We start from the raw sequence: 25,590 nt of genomic DNA on the forward strand, positions 1-25,590 counted from the left end.
TATTTTACATCTAAAAAGCAGTAATTTTGTTAACAGTGAGCTTCACAGCACCCTACTTTATATAGCTAACTCCAGATGTAATTTTATTCATATTAATGTTAAATGTTTTTGTCAAATTACAAGGTGATGCTTGTGATGATGGTCTTTTTTCTTAAAACAACATCAATCATCTGGCAACTAACCCACAGGAGAAGTGGCTTTTAAATCACCCTTCTTAAACACAAGATAACATTAAGAAGTGTTTCTAGTAATTGCTTAAACTGTGGCTTGCTCATATCTGAGCTACAATATATTTATATTTTATTTAAAGGACTTAGAACCATCTTATTAATGACTGCTGCCAGTTTGAAGCCTATGTTTATCTTGAAAGATGGAGAGGATGAGCACAAGGTCTTTTGTCCCTGTCAGGCACTGGGACAAGCCTGCAATACTCTTTGATTGAGAGGCAGCAACTTCCCAGACTCACTTCTTTGCATGGCACAGATAAGCACGTCAAAGCTTCCCCACTGCAGGGCATAGCAGAGGATGTATTTAAACCTTCTGTTTCTTTGCAGGTGCAATAACTAAACAGCAGCTCTTATCTACTTTCTTCTGTAAATAGGATGAGGAGAAAAGTGTACGTGGAAGGTTGCAATAAACAGCATGTTGTTGTCATTTGTACTCACTGGGCCATACACCAAGGCCGGAGTGACTAACACTCCCATGCTAGGCAATATAAATTGAAACTAGGACGTTCCGAGAGAGCCTAGGTTGCTATAAAGTATTAACAATGCAATTACTTCTTTCTTAAAGTAAGGAAGCTCTTTCCAAGAAGACCTTACAAAAGCAGTCACCATCCTATGACTCAGATATTTCAAATCAAGGGAAAGTAAACCAAGACAGAATGGATGCTTGAAACACAGAATAATCTTCAGTGTGTCTCCCAAGAGTGAGGAATTTTGAAGCTCTGCTTCTACAACAAGAATGACAAGTAAAAAAAATAGAGGTGAGCAAAGTTCTTTGAAAAGTAATTTTTTTTAAACGGAAGTATTGCTGATCTGCTGTCTTTCCTGCTTCTTGAATTTAGTCCAAACTAGATAATCTAAGGCTAAAAAGAGCTTGGATTTCCAGATGAAATACCTTAAAAGCTGACAACTAAAGGTGTATTAAACTGCAGCTGTCTTTATTGCTGAAATCTGTCATAGAAACCTTTGGTTTATACCAAGACATTTCTTGGTGTGCTTGTCTAAGTCCACAGTCTTCTGTAGTATCCTGACATTAGGAAACATCAATCTTTCAGAGTTAACAATGGTGTGTTTTGCCTTGTAGAAGTCACAAGTACAAAGAAACAACTTCCTCCTCACTTCCTCCTGTGAGAACACAGCGTGTTTTTCTATTTTCAGTTCCACCCCTTCATTCCACTACATAATGTCTTCTCCATGAACAGCAATTTACATGTCCTCTGACCTCTGAGTAACTGGTGCAGCTTTGCAGTAGCCAGTCCCTCTGCAGGTCTGCAGCCCTCCCTTCCAGCCAGCCTTGGACCCTACTATGTATGGGCTGCTTGTTCAAAGCCAATGTAATGAGGGAATGGCTTGAAGGAGAGGACTAGCTTTCGGAAAAAGACAAAAGATCAGGTTTATGTGAAAGTGCATGTCATGTGAACTACATATTGGGCATAACTGGCAGGCCTTTAGTATTGGAAGCTGCAAGGGAAGAGGCCATGGACTCCTCTGGGCCAGTTAGAGCTGCTGTCAGCCAGTTTGAGAGGGATGAAAACAACTCGCTGCATGCCAAAAACTCAGCTGGGTGAAAGCAGCACATGGCATTTCTGCTCAAACATATTTAAGAAAAGAGCAGCACCTAGCACAGGAAACATGAGAAAATTTGAGATGGAGGAAGTGGAGGAGACACACGGAAGGAGGAGACAGAGTCTTGGAAGGAGTCACCCCATGCCAAAGAACGGACACCCTGTAGGGAACTATGGCACGTGGAAGACTCACTGTGAAACAGTGGAATAGTAAGGCAAGAAGCAGTGGAGGAAAATGAGTAAGAACCAAGCAACAGTAGAAAGAACCATTACACACTGATCTCAACTGTACACAATGCCCAGTGCCTCACAGAAAGAATTGGGGCAAACATTGATCATTAACACCTATCGAAAGCAAGGGATGTCAAGACCAGAAAGGGGTACGAGAGGTGCTTAACTTGAGCTTGGGAAGAAAGGAGAAAGGTCTTTCCCTAAGTGTTTATGTCTGACTTTCTCCTCTCTGTATTTCAATCAATAGTTGAAATTTTCTGTTAGCCATCAATAAATTAAATTAAGCAGGAAGTCCCATGTGAGACTTGTTTTATCTGCAAAGACCTATCCTACCTTCTACAGGAGACAGAAACCAGAATATTTGCTGTGCATGTAAGAGTTGGGATGTCTTTGTCTTCTCAAAGACAAATATCTTTGAGAAAATCTATAGGAGTCACATGTGCTCATCTGCCCTGAGATCTCAAACTACTCAAACATAAGAATATTCTTAGAAACTATTTGCAGTGTGGCTATTGACTCTGAACAACCTACTCATTGGATCTAACTGTGCCTCCTTTCCCTGGCATCCTTTTTGGCACCATTTGCCAGTGCTTGCCCCTCAGTGACCTTCCATTGTTGCCGTGACACAAGGAGAAGCAAAACTGGAGAAATTATATCCAGTGGTGCACAAGGATTTACCACCATACTACGGGTATTTTAACAGAACAAAATAAATCACATGCTCCATTCACTTCTCATGAACAGCTGTATATTAGCTGTCTTATTGGAAAATGTTGTTCAAATGTTTTAACAGTTGGCACCAATTCCCAAAATTAAAAAAATCCAGTGTTCTGATGATGTTGCAAAAACTCCCACTTTGCTTAGAAGAACCTAGGTTTAAATAGGCATCAGTAGCAGAGCAATTGTCAGCTCCTCAGTATTGACAGCTCTGTTTCCACTGAAGTTAAATCACTAATTCTTAAAAAAAAATCCCTCTAATATAACTTCTCCTTCATTCTCCTGTTTATGTGGGATGAGGTATAATGCTTTGTTGATTGTAAACTAAATGTGTTCTTTTTCCCTGTGTTCTGACTAACCATGCAGAAATTCTTTGTTTTAGAATCTGAAATTACAATCCAGCAATGCTTGGAAATGTGTAAAATGCAAAGCTCTAGCATATGGTGAAAAACACAGAGCTGCATTTATACAATAAATAAAGACCTTGTTTTTATTTCAGTTTTCCACCAAAATAAGCTACAAACAATGAATCTGTTGAAGTCAGTGACATTATGTAGCAGTTACCCTGGGGAAACCATGGTCAGAATCAGGAACTTTTTTATTTTGTCCAACCCTTAGCCGTTTGTGAGATGCTGACACCCAGGTACTAAGGGAAGGAGCTAGGGTCACTGTGAAAATGAATGTGTCATCTTTTACTCAGTGTCGAAGGGTCTGCATTATTAATTTGAATATTCACTGCTACCTATGATACTCCAGTGCATGATGTCAGATTACAATCTGCCTGAGCTCTCTGGAATTTGCTTTCAGGTGTTTGTTTTTCTGTGCCAGTTGAAAAAAACACCATGGTGGTAGTCTGAGCATGGAAATAAAAGCCAGGAAACTCGTAAGATACGGTTCCCTCAGTAACCATGTGTCATCCAGATTGCTCTCAATAAGGCAAAGCATTAATAGCATGAACGATAACATCAACCACTTCACTGCAGAAGAGAAATGGCAGTGCATTATGTCTGTAGAGGGAACCATAATTTAGTGTTGCCTGCCTTTCGTGCATTACTTGTTTTCATTCATGGAGCATTTTATGCCTTGAAAATGACTGCTATACTTTGACAAATTGCACTGTATGATTTTACAGGACTCCTGACATGTAACAAGCAAAATATTTGAAAGAGTTTGCATGATGGGTGATTTCTAAGGGAGGGCTCCATGTTGGAGGACACCTTCAGCCATCAAACAGTGTTGCTAAGACCAGGCCATTTCTCTGGTAGATAAAACACACTATCATTGACAGACTTTGTATTTGGAGCAAGTCGGCTCACTGTAAACTGTTAAAAATAAATTGAGATTTTTGTTTATAAAGTTTGTGAATAGTTGCAAATTTCTCCATAAACTGATACAGCCGAATTCATCCTTATTTGTGCCTATCTGTCCAAGCGTTACCTTTCACAGCTCCTTGCCTTTTTATTGCTGTAAAAGTGACATGGAGTAGGGAACGCCTGGTCCCGTTGGAGCTGTTTATTATTGATTGATTCCTGCCCTGGTGCACTCGGTAGCTCTGCAGCTGAGGGCGGGTCTGTGCCCGTCTGTGCCGGCTCAGCCCAGGGGATGCGGGGGCGCTGCGGGCCTGGGGACGGGGGCGAGCGGGGCACACCCGCCTCGCAGGTCACTCCGTACCCGGGTTTCTGCCCCTCCTTCCCAGTGCCCGGGAAGAGGCGCAGGAGGCGACGCGGGGCTCTGGGATGCTTCTGGTGCACCTGGGAGCGCCATAGAACGCAGCGAGAGCGGGTATCGCAGGAAGCGCCGTCGGGCCGAGCGGGGCCGCCACGCTGCTGGCCGCGGTTTGTTTTGGGCCGCGCTGGGCCCGCCCCCAGCACCGCGCCCGGCCCGGCCCCACAGCACCCGCTGCCCAGGGGAAATAGCACAATAAAGGGGGGCGCGCCGCGCAGGAGAGGAGAAAAAGAAGAAAGGAGACCGCGAAGAGAAAAGGCGAGGGCGAGAAGACCCCGGAGGGAGGGGAGAAGCGGCGTGCTGGGCGGCCCCGGCCGTGCAGGGGCGGGCCGGGCGGCGGGGCCGCTCCGCGCCGCGATATAAGAGGCCGTGCAGGGGGCGGGGGCCGCTGGCGGGGCCCGAGCGGAGCCGCGGGGAGAGCGGAGCGGAGCGGAGCGGCCGGGGCTCCCGGCGACCGGCGGGGCGTGCGCGACGGGAGGGAGGTAGGCAGGCGGGGGACACACCGCGGGCTGTGCGGAATGGGGAGGGAGGCGGGGGACACACCGCGGGCCGGGGAGGCGGGGGACACATCCCATCCCGGGCGGTGTCGGGGAGATCCCCGCTTGTCTCCCCTCGGCTGGAGCCGGCGGCACAAAGGCAGAGGGAAAACGCAAATAAGTGATGGTGGTGAGAGGAGCGCTCTGTTATTGTTTTGGGGTTGGTTTGTTTGTTTTCTTGTCGCTTTGGGGGTTTTGTCTTCCGGCGCGGGGCGCTCCGTGCGGATCCTGCCGGCGGCGGGTGCGGGTCTGGCTGCGGGCGCAGCGGGGACTCGAGAGGGGCTGATAGTGCTCGTGTGTGCCAGGGGTGCGGCTGTTCGTGATTATTAAACAAACCAGTTATTTTATTTTAGCTTATCCCGAGCGAGGCGGCTGTGAGTGGGCAGCGCCGGGAGCGGCGGGATAACGGGATAACGGAGCGCTCCCGGCCCCGCGCTCCTCGGGAACACTCTGGAGTCCGGGGGTGGGATAGGGGAGGGCCTTGGGATCGGGAGGGAGAGTAAAAATAAAAAATGGATGTGTCTGCCTTTGCGGTGGGCAGGAGGCTCGGGTCTGTGCCGCAGGTCGTGCCAGAGCCGGGGCGGTCCGGGCGCTCCGCTGGACCAGCCCCTCGCCGGGCTCTTGTCACCGAGCACCGCCAGCCCAGGTGCCTCAAACATGCCTTAGAAGATACTCGGATCCTAAGTTAAAAGTTCTTATTAAACCCTATTTTTTCCTAGTTCGAATCAGAAGTTCCCCTTTCCCACGGGCTGCTGGCATGGGCGATGTTAAAAGTCTGTACACACCTAAACGTACTTGAAGGATCAAAGTTGATTTCAGATGTGTTGGATAGACCTCGTTGAAGCCAGAGGGGTGTAAACATCTTCTAAATTAAAGCTTAAGATGAGTTGAACCCTTTTGAAAATTGCTGCTATGGTTTAATGCATTAAAACTTATTTTCACCTTTGAAAATGAGTTGGTCCTCGAGCTGCAGAGAGCAGCCGTGTCTTGGGGATGTTCCATTGGCAACAGATGGTCAGGCCTGCTGTCGAAAGGCTGTTGTAATGGAGCAGTCCTGCTCAGTTTTGAAAGGGGGTCATGGTAGTAAACATTCAGTGCAAATGCTTTTTGTACTCGTGGCACAGCTTGGCTCCCTAACAAGTGGGAATGGAAACGTGCTGACACTGTCCAGTCACTCACATCACTGCGGGATACTGGGATAACAGGGTATTCAGCTAAATGGGTAGTGCCTGGGACTCTGCAGTGTTTTATTGATGAAAGAGATAAGAATGGTGTTGGTGGGCCATTACTGTGCACATTTGAATTTAAATTTATTTCAGAGTGAGTTGTGTGACACGGTCTATAGCTGGTATGGGGAGGAGCTCGATGCCTTTACTCGTGACATGGAGCACCTTGTTTTTCATAATCATAACTCAGTAGGGCAAAAATTAGAAGTCAACCCTTAACAAAAAAAAAAAAAAAAAAGGGGCTTTAAGCTCGGTGTAAGCATGGCACACAAGTGTTGCATAGTAGAATTTAAATTGAGCCTGTTCCGTTGAGAATATTTAGCATTAAATAATAAAATATCACTGTTTTTTTATGCTGATTGTAGGTGTTTTGAGGGGCTAACTTGCTGCCCCCGGACTACAAGAAATCGCGATTTGCTGTAATTTGGCATTAGAGTGTAATACTCCAGCAGCCAGCTCAAAAATATTCACAGTAACTTTCCCCCGGGTGGGTGCTGCCGAAGGACATAGACCCCTATGATAGTTATGTGACATAAAACACCTTGGGGACACCTATATGTAAGATTACAGTGTTTCAGGGAGTCGTGGTAATCTTTTGGATGTTAGTTGCAAATTTCCTCTGAATAGAGCTACATGGCAGTGCAAGCAGGAGTGTTGAAAGTTTCTTAATGGTCTCTTCGCGAACTGAGGCTACGGCACATTTATAAATCAGTGTGCCATAGGCAGCTGCTAGCTAACCTTTTTTGTAATGCTAAATTTTTTTCAAACCCAAACATTACTCAGTCTGCATTGGGGTGATCAGAGACTTGATCTGGCACTAGGTTTGGTATGTATCATCATTGTGTATATAAAGACTAGCTCCTGGTCAAGTGCTGAACTACTGAATATGAAACGCCATTAGCTTAAAAAAGTACACTTACTTTGGCCTTTGTTCCTTAGACAAAAGGAACAGCCTTTCCTCTAGCATTCCTTAGACTGTACTTCTCCCTCTCTATACGAGTGCAAATTAGTCTTCTGTGGTTCAGGAATAAGCCTTAGTGACTTAAAGCGACAGCAGAACTTCTGGCGGATTCTGAGTTGAAGCATTCTCACCTGTTAATCAAGTGTAATAATCACTTTTCAGAAAGGATGTCTTCCCTTGCCTACATCTTTGCAAGGCTGTTCTCACCAGAGAGTTCACCTGGCAGAGCTGGACTCACAAAGGAGGAGCAGGAGGAGGATTGATGCTGAGCTCATCTGTGTGGCCAAACTCGATCAGCTCTGCTGGTGTTCATGCATTGCACCATCCAGACACAGTATTTCGTAGGGTGTGGTTTCTCCAGGACTTTAATCCAGAGTAATTGAAGGTTGCTAATGGGCTAGTAATGGACCTACTTAATTTCCCCTGGTCTGCCTATTCTTTTCTCTCCCTGTCTGTTTCATCCTTTGTGCAGGCACTGGAGTTCACCATCGCAGGGTGAGTAATTGAAAACAAACTCTTCTTTTTGCTTGGTGGTTTGTTTTTGGTGGTCGTTGTTTTTTTTTTTTTTTTTTTTTTTTTTCACCCCAGCATCCTGTGTTCAAAGTCTTTTCATGGCTTTGTGAGCACTGCTGCCAGCACAGAGATGGTGACAGAAGGGAGCAGAGAAGGACCCAAACTATCGCTTTGTTTAGGTAACCTTGAAGCAGGCACCCTCAGTGTTTATGTAGGTCTTCTATGTTGGGCAACACACCAAATCCTGAAATAAGTCCAGAGGCCGTGGCTGACCAAACATCATGTTTCTCTTTTGCTAGTTATTCTTTATGACTCCTGTGAGGGGAGCTAGAGCCAGGGTTTACTGTGTTTAGTAAAACACAGTGTATACATATTTTCCTCGATTATCTGAGGCTGCTAGGGACTCTGCCCGCTTTCTTTGGGTTTGTCATGGCAGAAATTCACTCTAAGATTATTTCATATTTGTGCTAGCTAAGGATTTGAATTCTGAATGCTTGAAACTTTTTTAGTGTAGTTGATGAGCATGCACATCTGCAGTTACTGATACTGAGAGTATAGATAAAACATACCATGGTAAGACTCTGCTTCTAGTGTTTAAAAGATGATCACCGCAGAAAACCCAAAAGTAAAAATGTCTCGTTCTGTAGCTGCATGTCTTGCTTGTGTTGATTGCAGATAATTCAGAAGAAATACCATGGCTAAAACTACTGAATAGAATACCTGAAGTACCCTGTTGCCTTTCTTTAAAATACGTGGCAGTAAACCTAGTCCTGTCTTTTTTAGCATCTTTGATGGGGACAAAAAGTATTTTTACTTGCTTCAAGGACCAAGAGACAGACAGAGTAGGATGGAAAACTGTTGATGCAGCTTTCCTGACACAGCAGGCTAACACTGTAGGAAAAATGGGAGCATTCAGATCTTTATTTGTGGGTTATTAGCAAAAATGCTTGATCATAGGTGATAAAAATGCATGTCAGTTTGAATGCCACGAGTATCCACATACAGGCTGACCTTTTTCCTCTTCTGTTATTTTTCTGGAGGAGTGTTGCTTAGCAGAGCTCTGTCTAATGCAATGAGGTTGGTTTGCGTTATTCTGACTTTGTTAGAGAACAATTGGAGTTGGACAGAAAAAGGAGAGCAAAGAGCCTTTCTAAGACTGCTCTGGCTTGGGCTAGAAATCAAGCTCTGTGAAAGATCGAAGTTGGAGCCTTTTACCACATAGTTCAGAGATCATTCTGGGGATCTGATCTCATTTATACCAAATAGCAGGGTTGTGTGGAAGACAGAGATGGTCAAAACCTGTTGGCATTCTACTTGCTTGATTCTCTGAAACAACTTGCAATTTTACTAGCCTGTTTCCAAATGAGTGTTTGTTCCTGGGAGCAAGCAAGCAAACAAGCCATGCAGTGAATATTCATTAGCATAGTACTTCTTAGGTTAGAAAGGTCAAAATCAAGCCATGTGGAAGGTCTCTGAGCAGCAGTTTTAGTTATATAGGTGATGAGCAAGATTAGGGACCGGGAAAACTTGGATCCCAGCACCTTTGCCCTTCTAGTGGTGACTTGACTGTTTCCTCTTACCTACCTTTCACCGTTGTTCTAGCAATGGCATGACTAAAGTTTATACTTTTTATAGTAGAAGTCAAAGTGTGTTTTTTCCCATATTCAGCAGGTAGCACAAATTTTTTTAAAGACTTCAGGCTGTGTTGCTAGTGCCAGGAACCTGGATTCGAGTCCAATGCTTTTAGAGATAGGCCTCTTCTTACAGATGAGTTTTTGTGCCTTAAAAAGAAACAAGCAAGTTATCATAAATGTTTTTTGAGAGCTGTATTCATGACAAATATATTGATATTCTGGGGATCTATTGGTGGCTTTTTTCTCTTCCTGTTACTTTAACTATGTTCCTGCAGCAAGAGTTTGGCTATGGCTGCCAATAAAAACAGTTAGGACCAAACTTCAGTGGTTCAAACAACCCCAGAATATTCATCCAAACAATAAAGCAGCACTTAGCTTCTCTGACTGCAGATCCATGGATATTTCTTGGTACTAGTACAGGAGCCAAAGTTCAAAATCTACTCTTCCTCTGAATGTGATGTTCTTACTTAATAAATTGAATGAATGGATCCTGCATTTGTATTTTTATTCTGCCGATGGATAAAAGTGCTTTTTATTTAATTTATTTGTTTTGAGGTATTTTATATATTTTAATCATTCTTTACCTTATTAAATCAGAGTAGCATTTCTTCCTGCTTTGTTTCCCATCTCTCTCAAGCCTGTATTTAAGTATTTGTGCTAAAGTAAGCAATAAGAGTTTTTCTACTGTGTTTGGAGAGATCTGGACTTGCTTCTTTCTTTTAGCAAACTAATGGAATCACCTGTCCACCATCAGTTTTCATATTTCTACAGATTTTATTTTTCCTGATTGCCAGCCATGTCTCCTAGAGTTGCATTCCCTGTTCTTGTGATATACTCTTAACGTTCACATCTCTACATCTATTCTCCTACTTAGTTCATATATAAAACCAGATATAATTGCAAAATGGTGTTGTCTGTTGTGGTGTGCTTTGGGTCCAGTGGAGCTTTCTCAACACCATTAAGGATATTCTAAACTTAAAGTTAAAAATATATGTTTTGGATTCTATATTCATGAAAACCTTGCAAAAATTCATTTTGCTCACCTTGCTCTCTTGTAAGCTTACTGCTTTTCCCACTTCATTCTACTTCTGCACTTGCCAGCTCTTTGAAGTCATTCGGTTGAAGTTTAGTTGGCCACTGCTCTTCAACTCTGTGCTTAGTCCCTTGAAGCTTTAGGAACAAACTAATAGAGTCCCATCCTGAAAATACTTGAATTGTGAGGTGTAGCTTAGGGCTTGAACAAATTTAGTCATCCTTCTTTCCTGGATATGTCTGTGCCTGATTTTGAATATAGGCATACATTAGCCTGCTTTACATGGCTATAACTGCCATGCTCGCCCTAAGGATTGAAGCTTCAGGGGTGCAGGTGGAGCTGAAGAATAGAAACTGTGAGTAACAACTGTTTGCTGTGTGGATCAGGCAAAACGGGAAGATTGGCACATGCTTTCTGGCAGTGTTCCGAGCTAACTGCCCTGTGCCACACCTGACTCAGCAGGTATGCGGGCTGCCTTATCAGGTGTGCCAGCTATTTTCATATTCTATGAATAACTTTAGAGATAAGTGGTTATTGAAGTCTGTATGGGTTACCAGGATTGGTCAGAAACTTATTCCTCTTAATAGCTGACACTGATTTCAGAAGTACTTGGACATCTCTTTATCACTTTAGTGGATTACCATCATCTGTATCAGCACAGTTGGATGGTAGCCATGTGGGAGCTGAGGTCTTGTAGGCTTTACAGATTCCAACTCTGCTCAAACTGACAATGGCTGCTAAACACTGACTTTGCCAGTTTACTGCTTTCTTTCGTCAATGTAATTTCCTTTCATTGTGCTAGAGGCTTTTTCTTGGCCAATGTTTTTCTGCATATTTCAGGGATATTTTTGTTTCATTTGCTGTTGCTTGTAGCTGTGCTGCAGATATTGGTGTAGTTGTGTAGATGGCAAGCTTAACAGACAGCTTATTCTTTATGCCTCTGAATCTGAAAGACACCACTGTGATGTTCTCTACACTATAGGCCATGTTGTGTTCTGCTCTGTTACTGAAAACGTGTGCTGGTTTATGGCACGATGTTCCCAGATGGCAAAGATGGAGAGGAAAATGACAATACAATTTCTTTTGATGTTACAGGACAAGCATACACTCAAACTGCAGTTTAATCTTGTATAGAACACAGTTGGTGTCCTCATCTTATCCCAAGATAAACAGCGTGTTCCAAAAGCAAGATGTAGGAGAAGTCACTGCCTTCCAAAAAAGTCCGTCTGAATGTGATGACAAAGGCACAAGGCTTCATAACTTTATTCAATAGAAGATAGAAATATGCCAGATGTTTCAGTGACTCTGCAGTAGGATCATGGAGGACCTGTCAGTGTTGCACTTTTTAAAACCAGGTACCTGGCTGATTAGTGTAGATGATTCGGTGTCCTGTGGAAGGAGTGGTGGTTGAAAGTTTTTCTGTCCTAACCTTGTCTGAATGTGTGGATTTCTTTTGAGAAAAACTGCTTTCTTGGGGAGGCTCTGTCTTCCTTCTCCCCTTTGTGGTTGCTGAAAGGCACCTTTTGCAATGTGAAATTCTTTACCCCTGTTTCCTAGCTGGAGTTATGTTGTCCTTAAACAGGATGTGTCAAAAGCTGGAAAAAAAGACTGGTGCTGTGTAGCACAGCTTTTTGCAGACTGTGAGCTGACAATACTATACTTGCTCAGAGATCAAAGCTTAATGGCATGAATTAAGCTCAAATGTCGCAATTATTATTTTAGCAGGATGTTCTATTATTTCTACATTCCACTAGAAAAGAGCCATTCTTTGAGAGCCAAAAAAAAAAAATCATCTGCTAATATGGACTATGGATTTTTGGACATTGGCCGTGATAAAGCAAATCACATTTTGTGTTTGTTTTTGCCAAAGAATGGACTAGATTCTTGCCTCTTTTTTCTTCCATGGGGAAAGTAGGGGACACTCAGTGTCATGTTGGAAGTTGAAATGCTTCGCATATTTCACAACCTTCTAGAGGAAGCTTTTTTTTTTTTTTTTTTTTTTTTTTTTTGTAAAATAGATGGCTGCATTTCATCTTGCGTATTGTGCTTGACACTTAAGCAATCCTCTTGCCTAAGTACATGCCACAGTCCCTTGCATGGGCGTTCCTTAGGGTAAGTCCAGCTATGGTGCATGCAAACTTGACATCTTCCATTGCATTGGAGTTCATCAATGACCTGTTTTCATCAATGAGCCTTCAATAAGCATGCTAGAAGTAATGAGAATCAGTTGTGATCATTCTGGCAGGCAGATATTGCTGACCTGTGACGGGTTTTTCAAAATTGCTTGGCATGTGTCACAAGGGAAGATTGTACAGCAGCAGCCATTTTTGAAAATGTGTGTCTCTAAATGTTCTAAGGAGATGCTAAGGACTCTGAAAAATGTAGTTCAGTCTTTATTATGGAGCAGTTTCGAGGGTAGTGCTTTCCTGTTTGAGGAACTCTCATGTGTTTTTTTTTTCTGCTTGGTGAGGATAGGCCCACCAGTGTCTCAGAAATACCTCCTAGGAGTTTGACTTTGACAAGAGAGGCAAGTTAGATACTCTGAACAATTTAGGGTCAGGAATGTCAGTGCTTGTGGTATTAATTTTGGGCCAGGTCTTTCAAAATGATCATCTGCTCATCTGTTTATAGTGGAACATTGAGGAGAGCTCAGCACATAATATTCTGACTTATGAAATACCCATTTGCTCAGTTCTCATGCCAAGGCTAAATAACTTCAGAAGCCCCTTGCCATTTTGCCTAGAGTTGGGAAGCCAGATTTCTGCTCCTAACATGGCATTATGTTGAGCCTGACTCATGTCAGAGCAAGATCCAGGCTCTGTGTAGTACCCAATGCAGCAAGTAGAACCTAATACTGGACTTGGGTTCTCTCACTAGTTGTTTTCATAGCAGCAGTTTGAACAGGTTGTGAATAAGTATTTTATTGTTGGCCTGTGCTGAAAGTCCTTTTCCATTGGTTGTCTCCAGTATTCTGTTATGTCGGAGCCCCCTTAATGTGAAATTATTTATTCAGTGTTTTGTAGCTGTGTGCATACTGCCTTAAAGGTCCTGTGGATGGCTGAGAGGCTGTGTCTGTGACCAGAGGTGGCAGGATGGTGGAGGTATTTCATGAGACTGTTTCATCAGCTTCCTGATATTTTGGCATTATCCTTTAAATGTTGGTTTTACCACATTTCACATGCTCCTCAAGGAGGGAAAACAAGTGGTGGCCATGTTGAAAGCCCTTTACTAGTTGCCTTCAGTATTAGTAAGTGCTGAAGAACAGGACCAGAATCTGTTTGCTACCTAACCCAGGCCTGGTAGTCAGTGTGCGAAGTAAACCAGTAGAGGATCTTGCCAGGAACTGCCACTAAAATATTGTTGTTTGTCACACTAATCAAATTCTTGTCTGCTGACCCAGAAGCTCTCCAGTCACATTGCTAGGAACAAGGAGTCGATGTAAATAAACTCTGTGACATGACCTGGTGATTTTGAAGAGGAAAGCACTTCTCCCTGAAGGACTCTTTAGATGGAATAGAAAACTTTGTGTCCCGTATTCATTTGGCAAAAGGGAGGAGATGTCCTCTGTGGGGAGGTTATGAAAGACCAGCTTTTAGTCTGTGTGCCTCCACTGATAACGATCCTGTCCCAGGCAGCAGCCTGTAGGTCCAAAGCTCACACCTCCACTGCTGATCCTGCACTGGTTGTGACTGCTACACAAGACGGACGTGTGGGATCTGATGGTTTCATTCTAATCTCTGCTTTTGCTTGCTTGTGGCCTTAGGTGAGTTACCTGAACTCTGTGCTGTTAATGTTTTTTATGGCACCTTTTTGTAACTTATTTCAGGCTCTTTGGCTTAAAAGATTACTTTAGAAGATCCCTACTGTTATTTGTATAAAACTGTTGTTGTTCAGGTGGCAGTTTCCCCTCTGTCCTAGAGCTCCAGTAGATGTCAGTAAGTTTTTTGACCGCTTGGAAGTTTTAGAGATAGGAATGTCAGATTTGTTCCTTTGGATTTTGCAAGCTTAGTGTGACTTTAGAACACAGAATGGTTATTACTTTTGGTTCTTTATGCACTGCTTGTTTCTGCTGGCAGATTTTATGTTCAGTTAGATCTCTAGCAGCAGGACAAAAATTGCTTGCACTTGCTCACAGCTGCTCTTTATCTAGCCTAATCTTAGCATAATGGGGATCAATACTGGTTTTTTCCTTCTAGTTACAGCTACTGTGCTGGAAGAAGGGAATTCTGGTGTTTGGCAGAGAAGTGGCCAAGGCACTAGGCCTTGATCTGGGAGATGGGGATTTAGTTCTGGACTCTAGACTTAATTGAACCTCTGTTAGACTAATGCCCATCCAGGTCATTAGTCCTGTCTGGTGGTTTGTCTTGTGTAGATCAGAATGTCAGTTCATGAGTCACGCCCTTCTGTTCTGCCTTCATATGCACAGTCTTTAGAGGGATCTGCTCTCCACTGATGGTGTATGGATCACTGGGGGACTCTAAATCTGGGATTTGCAGAATTCACATGGCTCATGATATTGTTTCCTTCACAAAATGCAGCTTGACAGTACCTAACAGAAATTAAATGTCAATGCATTTATCAATATTCATAAAAAGGACTATATTTCTGCAGAAATCTGATGTTTGTTTTAGTTGCTTCTTTTCTCTGAAAATTGATCTTATTTGACTTGATACTTGTATGGACAAGATCTGTTGGAGTTAAGCAGATGTACAAACTTTGTCTGGCTCAGGTAGCAGAAATGCTAGATCATGTCTGCTTTTGAGAAAGGAAAGTACTGGCTCTTGTAACTTATAAGGGCATCATATGTAGCTGTTAGATTGGTACTCTCCATGGCCACCTGATCTGTGGAGAGTTGCCAGTGGTGGTAGCTTCTGTGATATGGAAAATCTGACTGAGAGGACAGGGCCTTATTTCGTGGAGGCCACTGAGCCTTCTGTCAACTGGTGAAAGCTTTTTAGCTCTGCTGACAAGGACTTAGTTTAAATTGTCTATAGTATCTTGCCAGAGCCCTGAAATCTTTAGTCTCCTAAGATTTGGTAAGTTCACTTTGTTCCCTCTTGAAATAGTGATTAATTTTTTTTTTCTAGGGGAAAGGTTTTTTTTGCCTCCCCAAAGAAAGCAAACATCTGCATTGTTTGCAGAAAGCCGCTTTTGAAGGCTGTTTTATGTTTACTTAGTACAGACACCAGGCAGGGGGATGGGGAACTGATTTTCTGCCACTTGAGCTTTTTACTCTCTAAATCTACAGCTGTAAAAATACATTTATTTAAGAGGGATTAGGTCTGGAGACTGTTGGTATACCAGCTAATGGATTCATCAACAACCTTTTTACTTCAAAATAGCGGCTAGCACCCTTCTTGAAAGAGAGAGCTGGCCAAAGGATGTGTTTCATTGTTATAATTTTCAGAGGTTGCCCTGGAGCCTAACTTTCTCGTGAGTAATTTTCTGAATTGCAGAAAATGAGATGAAATTGCAGCCATGTAGGCTAGGAGGCTGTTCAGGATTTCTGCAGCTGGGTGAAATGTCATGTGCAGGGAGTCTTCTGCAAAGGCAGACCATGGGATGAGTGTGTGGAATCTGTGCTTTAACTGTGCAGGTGGGTGTTGTACTGTGGCACTTTATATCACAGGAAAACTAATGCTGTGGGGATGAATTCCTGCAGCTTTTCTTACTTTAGACAGAAAGCAGTATTCCTGCTACAGGGAGTTCTGGGTAAGTGTCAGGAGGGATTACTGATACCTGCTGTTGGTTCAAAATTTTACGCAGGTGAGGCATAAAAAGTCATCATTGGAAACTAACAGAGTTTTGGCACTGCAGTACTAACTAAATGGCAGGTTGCATTTCCTGGCTATGCTGAATTTATCAGATTGGTCTGAAGTGAAGATAAAGTGGGACTTCAGCTCTAACCAAGCTGGAAGTGTTGGGTTGATCAGTTCTCTGCATCTCTGGTTTACAGTTCTTGCCTGTTGTGAGCTGGAAAAACATCTGAAAGGATGCTAAGCCATTTTGCTCCGATACTGTTTTGCTGAGTGCTTTCTGATGGATCAGTAATTCAAGTGCACCTGGTTAACTTGTCAGCAGTGAACCAAATATGTCAGCCTCTGTGGAGGAAAATCAGAGGTGACTACTAACAAACCTGTTCCCTGGTCTCTAACAGATACTGCCTTGGGCATACAGTGTCATTGCAGCTGTCACCCAGCATGGCTGGAAGAACTGGATACACTTCAGGCTCAAGTGTTGTGCTCTTGGTGATTAGTCCACTGTTAGGCTCCATGCCCTACTTTTATGCAGGAAATTAGCTGGTGTGCCTACATCTGGGCAGTCCTTAAAAGTCAGTATTTTTGTTATTTCAAACTTTTGTCCAGGCAGAACAGGCCATATCACTTGCTTTGTTCCCAGTAAAGTTTAGCTTAACTCTAGAGAGCTGAAATTCAAGCAGGTGGCACAGCTGAGTCTTCCTGGCTGTGAACACTTCTACTGATCACCTGAGATGAGTTAAATGATAAAATACGTGCCCTCACTACAGTTTGCTAATGTGATATGAATGTTACAGCCTCTATAAAATAGTATTTCTGTGGTCTGCATCCTGTGGACTGACTGCAGTGCAAGGGATCAGTATCTGAATTTTAAATGATGTGCATTAAACCATCTGCCCTTTGATTTGCTCATTCCACAGACTGGTTGAACTTCTGTTTTGCCTCTGTTCAGGGTATTAAGGTGCAGGAGTAGGGTATAATTCCATTGATGAGAACACCAAAAGTCCCTTTGACTGTCAATGGGATACTTTTTGTATTCTTCCTGTGGCACTTTATTCTTACTGGATTTGGTGTTAAGCTTTAATTTCTGGAAAGCATTGGAAATAAGGTCTTTTTTTGCAGAGATTTAACCATATTGGTGGCCTGAGCATGAATTGTGGAGTGGGTACTCTGAACACCCTTCTGAAGACAAAAAACCTGTTGCATAACTACCAGTGACTGTAGAAGGCTGTACAGTCGCTTCCAGTCCTTGCTTCTGTATGCCAAACTTGTGCAATGGCTGCAGGATTAGACTCGGGCAGCAAAGACTGTTTTGTGGCCGTGAACAGCACAAAAAAATCAAATGGAGGTCTGTGACTCACAGACCAGTACCAGTATCCTTGTGGAAAAATGCTTGAAAAGAGCAATTATCTTAGTGTTCTTAGATTTTTGTGCCATATTAGTGGTCAGTAAGTGCCTGTGTACTATTTGTGACATTTCTCTTTAGAGTGAGTAAAAGTGTTGTCAGGTCCCCCAAATATTATGCAGGAACTTGAGTGGAGGTAGTTAGTACAAAGGAGAGGTAACAGTATTCCCTAGTTTTCAATATTCCCAACTTCTGTTGCTAGGTTGATTGCAGCTTTAGATATATAATACTGAAATTTAGAGGAAGTACTTCAAATCCCCTCTTCCCCCCGCCACCATGTCCAAGGCTGTAGGCAGAGGTGTGCTTTGGGTCCATGAACATGGGTGCAATCATCAGCCAGTATTTATTCTGAGATTCCCCACAAAGAGCAGGCTTTTTCCCTGCTGTATGCTGGTAGCCTGCCAAGTGCCTTTCTCAAGTATGTCTGGGAATTTCTGCTCTTCCAGCCAGATGTGCATGCATCTGCAATGTGTTAGCGCCAGGGTATTCCAGCCAGCGGGATGCCCTGGGCAGGGAAGGATGGCTATCCTGTCTGATGAGTCAGGCATCCCCTTATGAAGGAGCATCTGTGGAGGTCCTTTCAGTAGTTAGACCAGCACCTGACAGAAGTGATGATCCTATGCTGACTGTATATTGCTGCCATGCTGGTATGAGGTTCAGTTTGTAAGGTTTTGTAGGCATCTATTACTGCTGTACCGGCATTAAAAAGCACTGTTGTCCTGTTGCGATACTGCAGTGTAATCATCTACAGAACTCAGTGTAACAGGTTATTTTTTTAGTCATGTTGGAGAATTTTTTTTGTAACACAGACCTACGTTATTAAGAGATCAGATTTTAATTCACAAGTCATTGTAATAATGGAATTTACTTTTGGATGAGACTTTAAGACAGCAATTGTTCATCATATTAAAGTTCACATCCAGAATTTTTTGTCTAGTCTTACTCCAGTGTGGGACTGGTCAGAGCGTTTTTGGAGGAAGTGTTATGTTCCTAGCGCATTTATGGATTTTTGGTAATCTTTTCAGTGTAGTTAGCAATCAGACATGCATCTTGGAATCTTAGGGCTAGGGTACTGTTATGTAGGACACCAGAGTCAAAAGCGTGTGTATTCCCAATTTAACAGGTGTTGGAAAGAGTGGTTCTCTTGGGGTATGTTTGAATCAACTGCTAGTTGTCATCATAATGCTGATTCTGTCAACAGAGTGTATTCAGGTACGTGAATCAGAATTAATTTAATGTGGATTAACTAAGTTCCTGTGCAGACACTTTCTGAGGATTCAACTGCTCTTAATTTGAAGTGGCCTGGAAACTAAGAAGTAAATGAAAGTGTGCTGAATTGATTCTGGAAAAAAGGTTTAATGACATTTAACTAATATATTGAAAGCTCACCTTGGAGTGTAAAGATTGAGCCATGCTGGAAGGGTGTACCAAGCCTATACTATACTCTTATTAAATGCCACCAAAGAGATTAATTTTTTATTATAATTAATATTTTTTAGTCCTCTGTGCTTTCATACTGCAGCAAGACACACACTTAACACGGCTAATTCACGACAGTGTTGGAGGCCTGGTGGTTGCAAGACCCGAACACTGACTAAACAATTTTCCATTTACTTCATCTAAATTTTAACAACTCTAGCATCCTTCTTAGTCACTTACCTTCAAGGGAATAGGCATTTCTCCCTTGCCTGTTAAATGCACAGCACTTTCTCCTGCAAGCAGTGTTGACTGGACTTCAAAACAAAGGCTTTCCTAATTCGGCAGCCAGCTTTTCACCATTATAAAATTAGATATGGAAAGAGGCTTTAAGGAAAAGGGTTGAGTTGTATGGTTCACCCTTACTCAGAGGGATCTTTGAACAATCTTTCAAAACCTATTAGTTATTTGCAATCTGGTCTGTCCTTCTCTTGGAATTTTTGGGGCAGAAAATAAGAGAAGTGTATTGCAAACCACTTTTTGTGCTTTGGAGCTCTGAGATAAGAAACAGTGAGTCTAAATCTGAGCTTACTGAGACCCATGAGACTAGGCTGGAGTGCATGGGGTAAGAAAGAAGGCAGTGGGGTGTTCCATGGAGGGGCTGCAAGGTCACAGAGTACAGCCTCTTGTCTTTCCCTATTTTGTTGCCTTTTCTGTTATGAATGACAGAACTTTTCCTTTTCAACATTTTTGCTGTTTTTCTTTCCTTTCACTAGTTAATGCCTGGCCACAATATCTGTACTGTGTACTGCTGCTGCTACACAAAGGGAGCTTCTGGCTTTGCTTGAAGGAAGATGGCTTTCTGGACACAGCTGGGATTGCTGCTGTGGAAGAACTTTACTTACAGAAGAAGACAGACTGTAAGTATTAGCCCAAGGGTGTTTTGAGATCTTAAGTTACAGTCTTGTAGCTTACAAGACAGTACAGCTTTTCAAGAAAACCAGGGAAATATCCTGTATCTCGCTTAATGTTCCTCCTCTAGTGATCCCTGGCTGAGCAACAGGTCTGGCTTTGGAAAGACCCTATTCAAACTGGAGAGAGTGATGGGTGGACAGAAACCAGAGGGCTTGAAGGTGCTCAAGGCTTCTGTCCTGAATTCCAGTGTGAGAGTGTGTTGGAGTACTGGAACACTGGTGTTAGATCAGGCAGAGAGGATGCATGACTGCTGTGTTCAGCAACAAGGATGTGAAATGATAAACCCCTGCTGAGACCTGCTCTGCTCTGTGCGTGAGGCATTGCCAGGCTGCAGGGATGTGCCCATGAGTCTAAAACCTTTTGAATGCTGCAAGCTGCAACAATGGCAACAAAATCTTGTCAATTTCTAATGGCAGAGGCAGTAGCAGACATCTCCAGTCACTTTAATTGTTGAGAGAATCCCAAACCTGCTATGTAACTTTACAACAGAAGATAGATTAAGTGGCTGGCATGAGGCATGTTCTTGAATTGGCATGAGGATAAACCCAGGCAGCTGATGTTCTTCTGCCAAAGTGTATTCTGAGTGGCTAGAATGCTGTCCTCGCCATCTGTTAACAGTGTGGAAATTTACCTGTAAATAATAGACAATGCATAAGAAGAGTTTCTCCTTGTGATTAAAAGGGCACAGGAGTGTGGATCCAGTATGATGTTCTTAAAATTCTTTTGCCTTTAGATTGAGACCTCATAGGATGCTATGTCTCTTGCAAACAGCTAAAAATCTGAGAAAACATGGTATTAAATATCTAGGGGTTTAAGGAGTATCTGTGTTGGACAAGGGCATGATTTGTGCAACAGGCTTGTTCAGAGGATTTGGCCTGTTAGATCTGACCTTGAGGAGGTATCAGTAGGGAATGTGAAAGGAACACGAGTTAGTGAAGTGGTGAATGGAAAGTGGTTTCTGATAAGCTTTCTGAGCCTTGCAAATGTCAGGATGCTTGCCAGCTGGTTGGGTTGGGTTGTTTTAGAAACTCAGCATCACAAGGGAGGAAAGGCTATCATATTCACTACTGGTAATGGTCACAGTCCCTGAAGTCTTTACTCAGGTGTCTGAGGCTAGTTTTTTTAGGACTTGGGTCCAGTGAATTCAGAGATGGAATTAGTCCATTCTTAAATAACAGACAAAAGATGCTAATGGCCTCTTTGTCTTCTCTTGTGTATAAACATAGCTGCCAGTGATGACAGAGTTTGTTGTATGTGTTTTTGCCTTTCATGAATCTTGGTCTCCCAGGACAGGACTGCCCACCAGAGAGGTCATGGACTGTACCAGCTGCAAAGAGTGAGACTGTCTGCTCTTCAGAAGTGGGTCACATCCTGGGCTTTGGAACAGCCTCATAGTTCAGAAAAATGTTACAAATAAGCTGGGGAAGTAGTCTTAAAACTGGCTATGACTCCTTAAGGTTGGCTCTTCTCAGCTATTGCCCATGTAACCTAGGCCCTAAGAGCTAAAAACACTCTTCCTGTCTTGCTACTAGAGGTGTAACTTTTGGCTGTTACCAGAACTGCCTTTAAGAAGTAGGGGAATTCTAGAACATTGTGGGATTTTCTGGAGTGGTGTTTAAACCAGGAGGCTGTTTCAGAGGAGCTGAATTTTACACTAAGAATGATGGCTTGGTATTTTTTTGGCAGAATCTTCTGAAAATAATAGAATCATAGTCATTAAGTTTGGAAAAGACCTCTAAGATCATCAAATCCAGCCTTTGTCTGAACACCACCAGGCAAACTAAACTCCAGCACTAAGTGCTATGTCTAGTCATTTTCTTAATGCTTCCAGGGACAGCAACTCCACCACCTCCCTGCCCAGCCTGTCCCAATTCCTGACCATGCTCACAGTGAAAAAAATTTTCCTGATGTTTAACCTGACCCCTGACACAGCTAGAGGCTGTGCCCTCTAGTCCTGTCACTATTTCCATGGGGAGACAATCTCCATATTGCTATAACCTCATTTCAGGTAGTAAAGAGTGTTTCTCCAGGCTGAATAGCATCAGGTCTGAGTGAAAAGGTCCGAGTTTAGTGTGTGTGTCATGTCAAGGTAGTTGTAGGCTTACTGGGCAGCAGAGGTGCCAGAGAAATGCAGTAGGGTAACCATTCTGGATCTGCTCAGCTATTTCTTGGTACCTGCTGGCAACTGCTGTTTTGCCATTTCCCAACTGATTTCCCATCAGGTATCCCAGAGGGCATGACACTGCTCATAATCTCTATTCCACACTGATTATTAGTGAATTCATAATGAAGGCCTGAGACATAGCTTGTTTTTGTGGGGCTCTTCAGTTATGCAGTGGTTTTCTCATTTATGGTTCTCACTTGGGGTTTTCCTGAAGATGTCAGGAGGAGAAGCCCACTTAACAGGAAATGGTAGAGAAAGAACAGAACATCTCCTCTCACCTTGGTGTTATCACAGCTGCACAGTTCATCTCTTTGCTTTCCTGTTAGGAGACTGTTGTCCTTGAGTTGGGTTGTGCTGATGTAGGCTCTCTCCCACTTGTGCTTACTGAAGGTGTAGCTTAGAAATAGTTTGATCCTTACCCTTTTCGTGAAAAATGTGGGCTAGCCTTGGCTTCCCACTGAACCCCCTCGCTGGCTGCTGTGAGTTTGGGCTGCATTGCGAAAGCTGGGTTCAAAGCTCACCCTGATGTGTGCAGTTCAAGTGTTACTTTATACTGGATAACTTCCAACAGCACTGGAGTGGGGGGAAGGAGCTCACATGGGGAGAGAGGAAAGAAAATCATGTTCAGGGGTCACTGTGTAAAAACATTTCTCTCCCTGCTTTCTTGCAAGTCAGGAGACACCTCAAACTTGTATGGAGAGACTGGTCAGATTCTGCTAGCTCCCTGCATTGAAACTGGACCATAAAGATGGGAGGGGGAGTTGACAGTGGGATGGGGTGATAGTCTGCTTAGTTCTTGCTCAACAGGTTTCCTGTTGACACAGTGTAGAGCTCAGTGTTTAGTGGCAACCAGGTATAAATTTGGCATGCTTTAGGGATTAACCTTGGTAAAATTAGGACAAATTTGTTCTTAGCTGAATTCACCTGCTGTGTGCAAATGGAATGTTCCTTCTTCAACTGACATGGAGCAGGGATAGGTGAGGGATTGGGTGACTGAAAATTAATTTCATTATTTACTGGGCTGGTTGTTGCAGCACAGAAGTGGCAGAGGAGACTTGATTTTTTTCAATATCTCTTTAGAATGAGTCTCAGTGAGACATGTTCCCTTTTAGTATCTTTGTCTTTGTCTGGTAAGGCCACAGTGGATGAAAAGTGCTGTCGCTGCAGGGTCAGGAAGCAGTAGGGGAGAGAACCTGCTGACCTTTAGAAGCAAAGGAAGATAACTCAGTTTTTGTTGAGCAGCGCAAGAGACCTGCCTGGGGCGTCTCTACTGGCATGCTCCTGACACTCTGATCTTGTCCCAGTGCAAGCCTCTGGTGCAGCAGTTGCCAGCTGTCTCTCACAGTGTAGCATTCTGGTGCCTGCTATGATGTCTGCCTTCAGGTGTAAAGGTGCAGCTTGGTCAGTCCAAGCTGCATCCCTCCTTTCTCTATGCTCCCTGAGCCTGTTGATGTGGCAGGTTAGGTGTGTTGTACGTGCAGCACACGTGTGGTTACCTCTGTGACTGTGTAACCAGGTGTGCAGAAGAGCAGTTGTGTGTGCAGATGGCCAGTTCAGCAGCCGGGCACTTAGGCACTGCTGTCCACTCTATTGTGGTGTGGCTAGGGCTGATGCTTCTCTGAGCAAGCCAGGGCTTGAGCTCCAGGGCAGCATTTTCTCATTGGTTTTGTAGTAGTTAAAGGGCTGTGAGAGGCTCTCTGTCCTCCTTGGTCACCCCAGAAGCCTCCACAAGCCCAATTGATGCTGGTCTTCCCTCAACAGTGTAGCAGCAGTTGCTTGGGGTGCATGCTGCTTGCCTACAGCCAGGGTGGAAGAAGGCTGTGACATGTGCTAGAGTATGACCATTGATGCTGGAAGATGGAATGGACTTGTCCTGGGTTCATAGCCATTTTTCTGTCAAGTGGAGGAAAAGTCCTGCTATGCCATCCTGGTAGCTGCTATGAGAGTGTCCTGAAAACAGGAGTAGACAAGTTGTTGCTGTCCTAGGTCTAAACATCTTTGATCTCTGAGAGTCAGAGCACTGTTTGATGCAGATGCAAGCAGCTGTCAATGGCTGAGTGTGTGAGTGTGGCCTCTACATAGTTTATTGTAATAAGAGACCAAAGATGCTGAGGTATCTTCCTGGCACCTCTGTTAGTATGGTCTCAGTGGAGCTTGTTACCCAGTAGTTGTACAATGTGTGTATGATAATAACAAATGACAGAATATTCTGAGTTGGAAGGCACCCACAAGGACCATCAAGCCCAGCTCCTATGTGAATGGCTCATTGGCAACCTTAGTGTTATTAGCACCATGCTCTAATCAGCTGAGCTAATCTCAGGGTCCAGTGGATGACTGTATTCTGAAATTATCTTGAAGAGACTGGCACTGTTACCAGGAGTGCCTGGGAGACTGATGCTCAAATTTTATGTGTTTTAGATAGGGATGCTATTTGCTGTTTCTTGTCAGCTATGAAAGGTATCTGTGAAAAGCCATCCTACATTATTTCCTCTGCTGGATCAAGTGGCCTTTTTCTACAGCATGAGCAGCTTATTTTGAGGTATAGTAGTTTCCTAGAAGTCTCTCACCTCAAAGTTTGCATGGGATGCCTTGTGCTGAGTGTTAAGTCCAATTTTAGCTGTTAATGATGGAACATGCAAAAACATATTTATGGGTGGGGATTCTGCCTCCCACTGGGTTGCAGGTCTTACACTCTGGCTTTTAAGGAGAATGTTGTAGACCTCTTATTAGAAAAGGTGGAGTTTTTCAGGAAAGAAGTGGAAAAGATTTTTCTTCATTTGACCAAGAAAACACTGTGTTCTCTGACTAGAAATAGATGAGAAACATATGAAGTAGCAGGATAAAAAGCTTTCAGGCTTTCCTTGTCTCATAGTTTGCTGAAAATACGTGTTTGGGCAGCCTTTCTAGGGTGGGAAAGTAGAGGTGTGGCTAATGAAGCTCAAGTCTGGGAGACCTCAGCTTGTCTCTCAGAAGCTCTAGGCTGGAGAGTTGCTTTGTCCACATGCTCCTGTGGTATGTGACACATCACAGTGAATTTTTCTGCACTTCAATTCCCTGTCTAAGAAATGTTGTATATTTCATAGCAGGCCTTTTCTTCTTGTCTCATCCCTCTTAATAACTGAGTTCTTTATTTCCCTGATACTGCCTTTCTGTAGATGACCTGCACCAGTGGGTGCTGCCTACTTTCAGGAAAAAACATAAATCGGAACAAAACAGAAACTAGATACGAGCCTAATCTTAGTAGCTCTGCTTTCTAGATACCAATATATTTCTGCAGTACTGAAAGAGCTGGCATAGCATGCATCAGTACAGTTTCTGTGCCTGATGTTTTAAGGTAGAAACTTAATGGTCTACTGTGAGTGTGGGTAGAAGTATCCCATTACAGCAAAATATGGGATAAAAAAATTAAGTTCATTGGGAGGCTTCTTTCAGTCAGGGGACAGAAACTATAAAAAGAAGCCAAAAATAGCTCTTAAACACATCCATTTTAGTTGGATAACTGGCACATA

The 25,590-nt window shown here is 43.3% G+C and overlaps 1 protein-coding gene across 3 annotated transcripts in view; it reads left to right on the forward strand.

The window, feature by feature from the left end:
- Nucleotides 1-14,110: 14,110 nt before the first annotated feature.
- Nucleotides 14,111-25,590, forward strand: part of ABCA1 (ATP binding cassette subfamily A member 1) — an 81,786-nt gene continuing 70,306 nt past the window's right edge. For 2 of the 3 annotated variants that reach the window (XM_083882980.1, XM_083882982.1), the window contains exons 1-2: nt 18,650-18,738; nt 19,719-19,862. In XM_083882980.1, the coding sequence (XP_083739106.1) occupies nt 19,797-19,862 (66 nt within the window). In that variant the 5' untranslated portion in view covers nt 18,650-18,738; nt 19,719-19,796. Of the gene's footprint in view, nt 14,129-18,649; nt 18,739-19,718; nt 19,863-25,590 lie in introns of those variants that run through there. The other variant, XM_083882981.1, reaches the window with a different exon arrangement.

The sequence above is a fragment of the Zosterops lateralis genome (genome assembly GCF_965231275.1).
Source record: "Zosterops lateralis genome assembly, chromosome: Z".
Lineage (NCBI taxonomy): Eukaryota > Metazoa > Chordata > Aves > Passeriformes > Zosteropidae > Zosterops > Zosterops lateralis.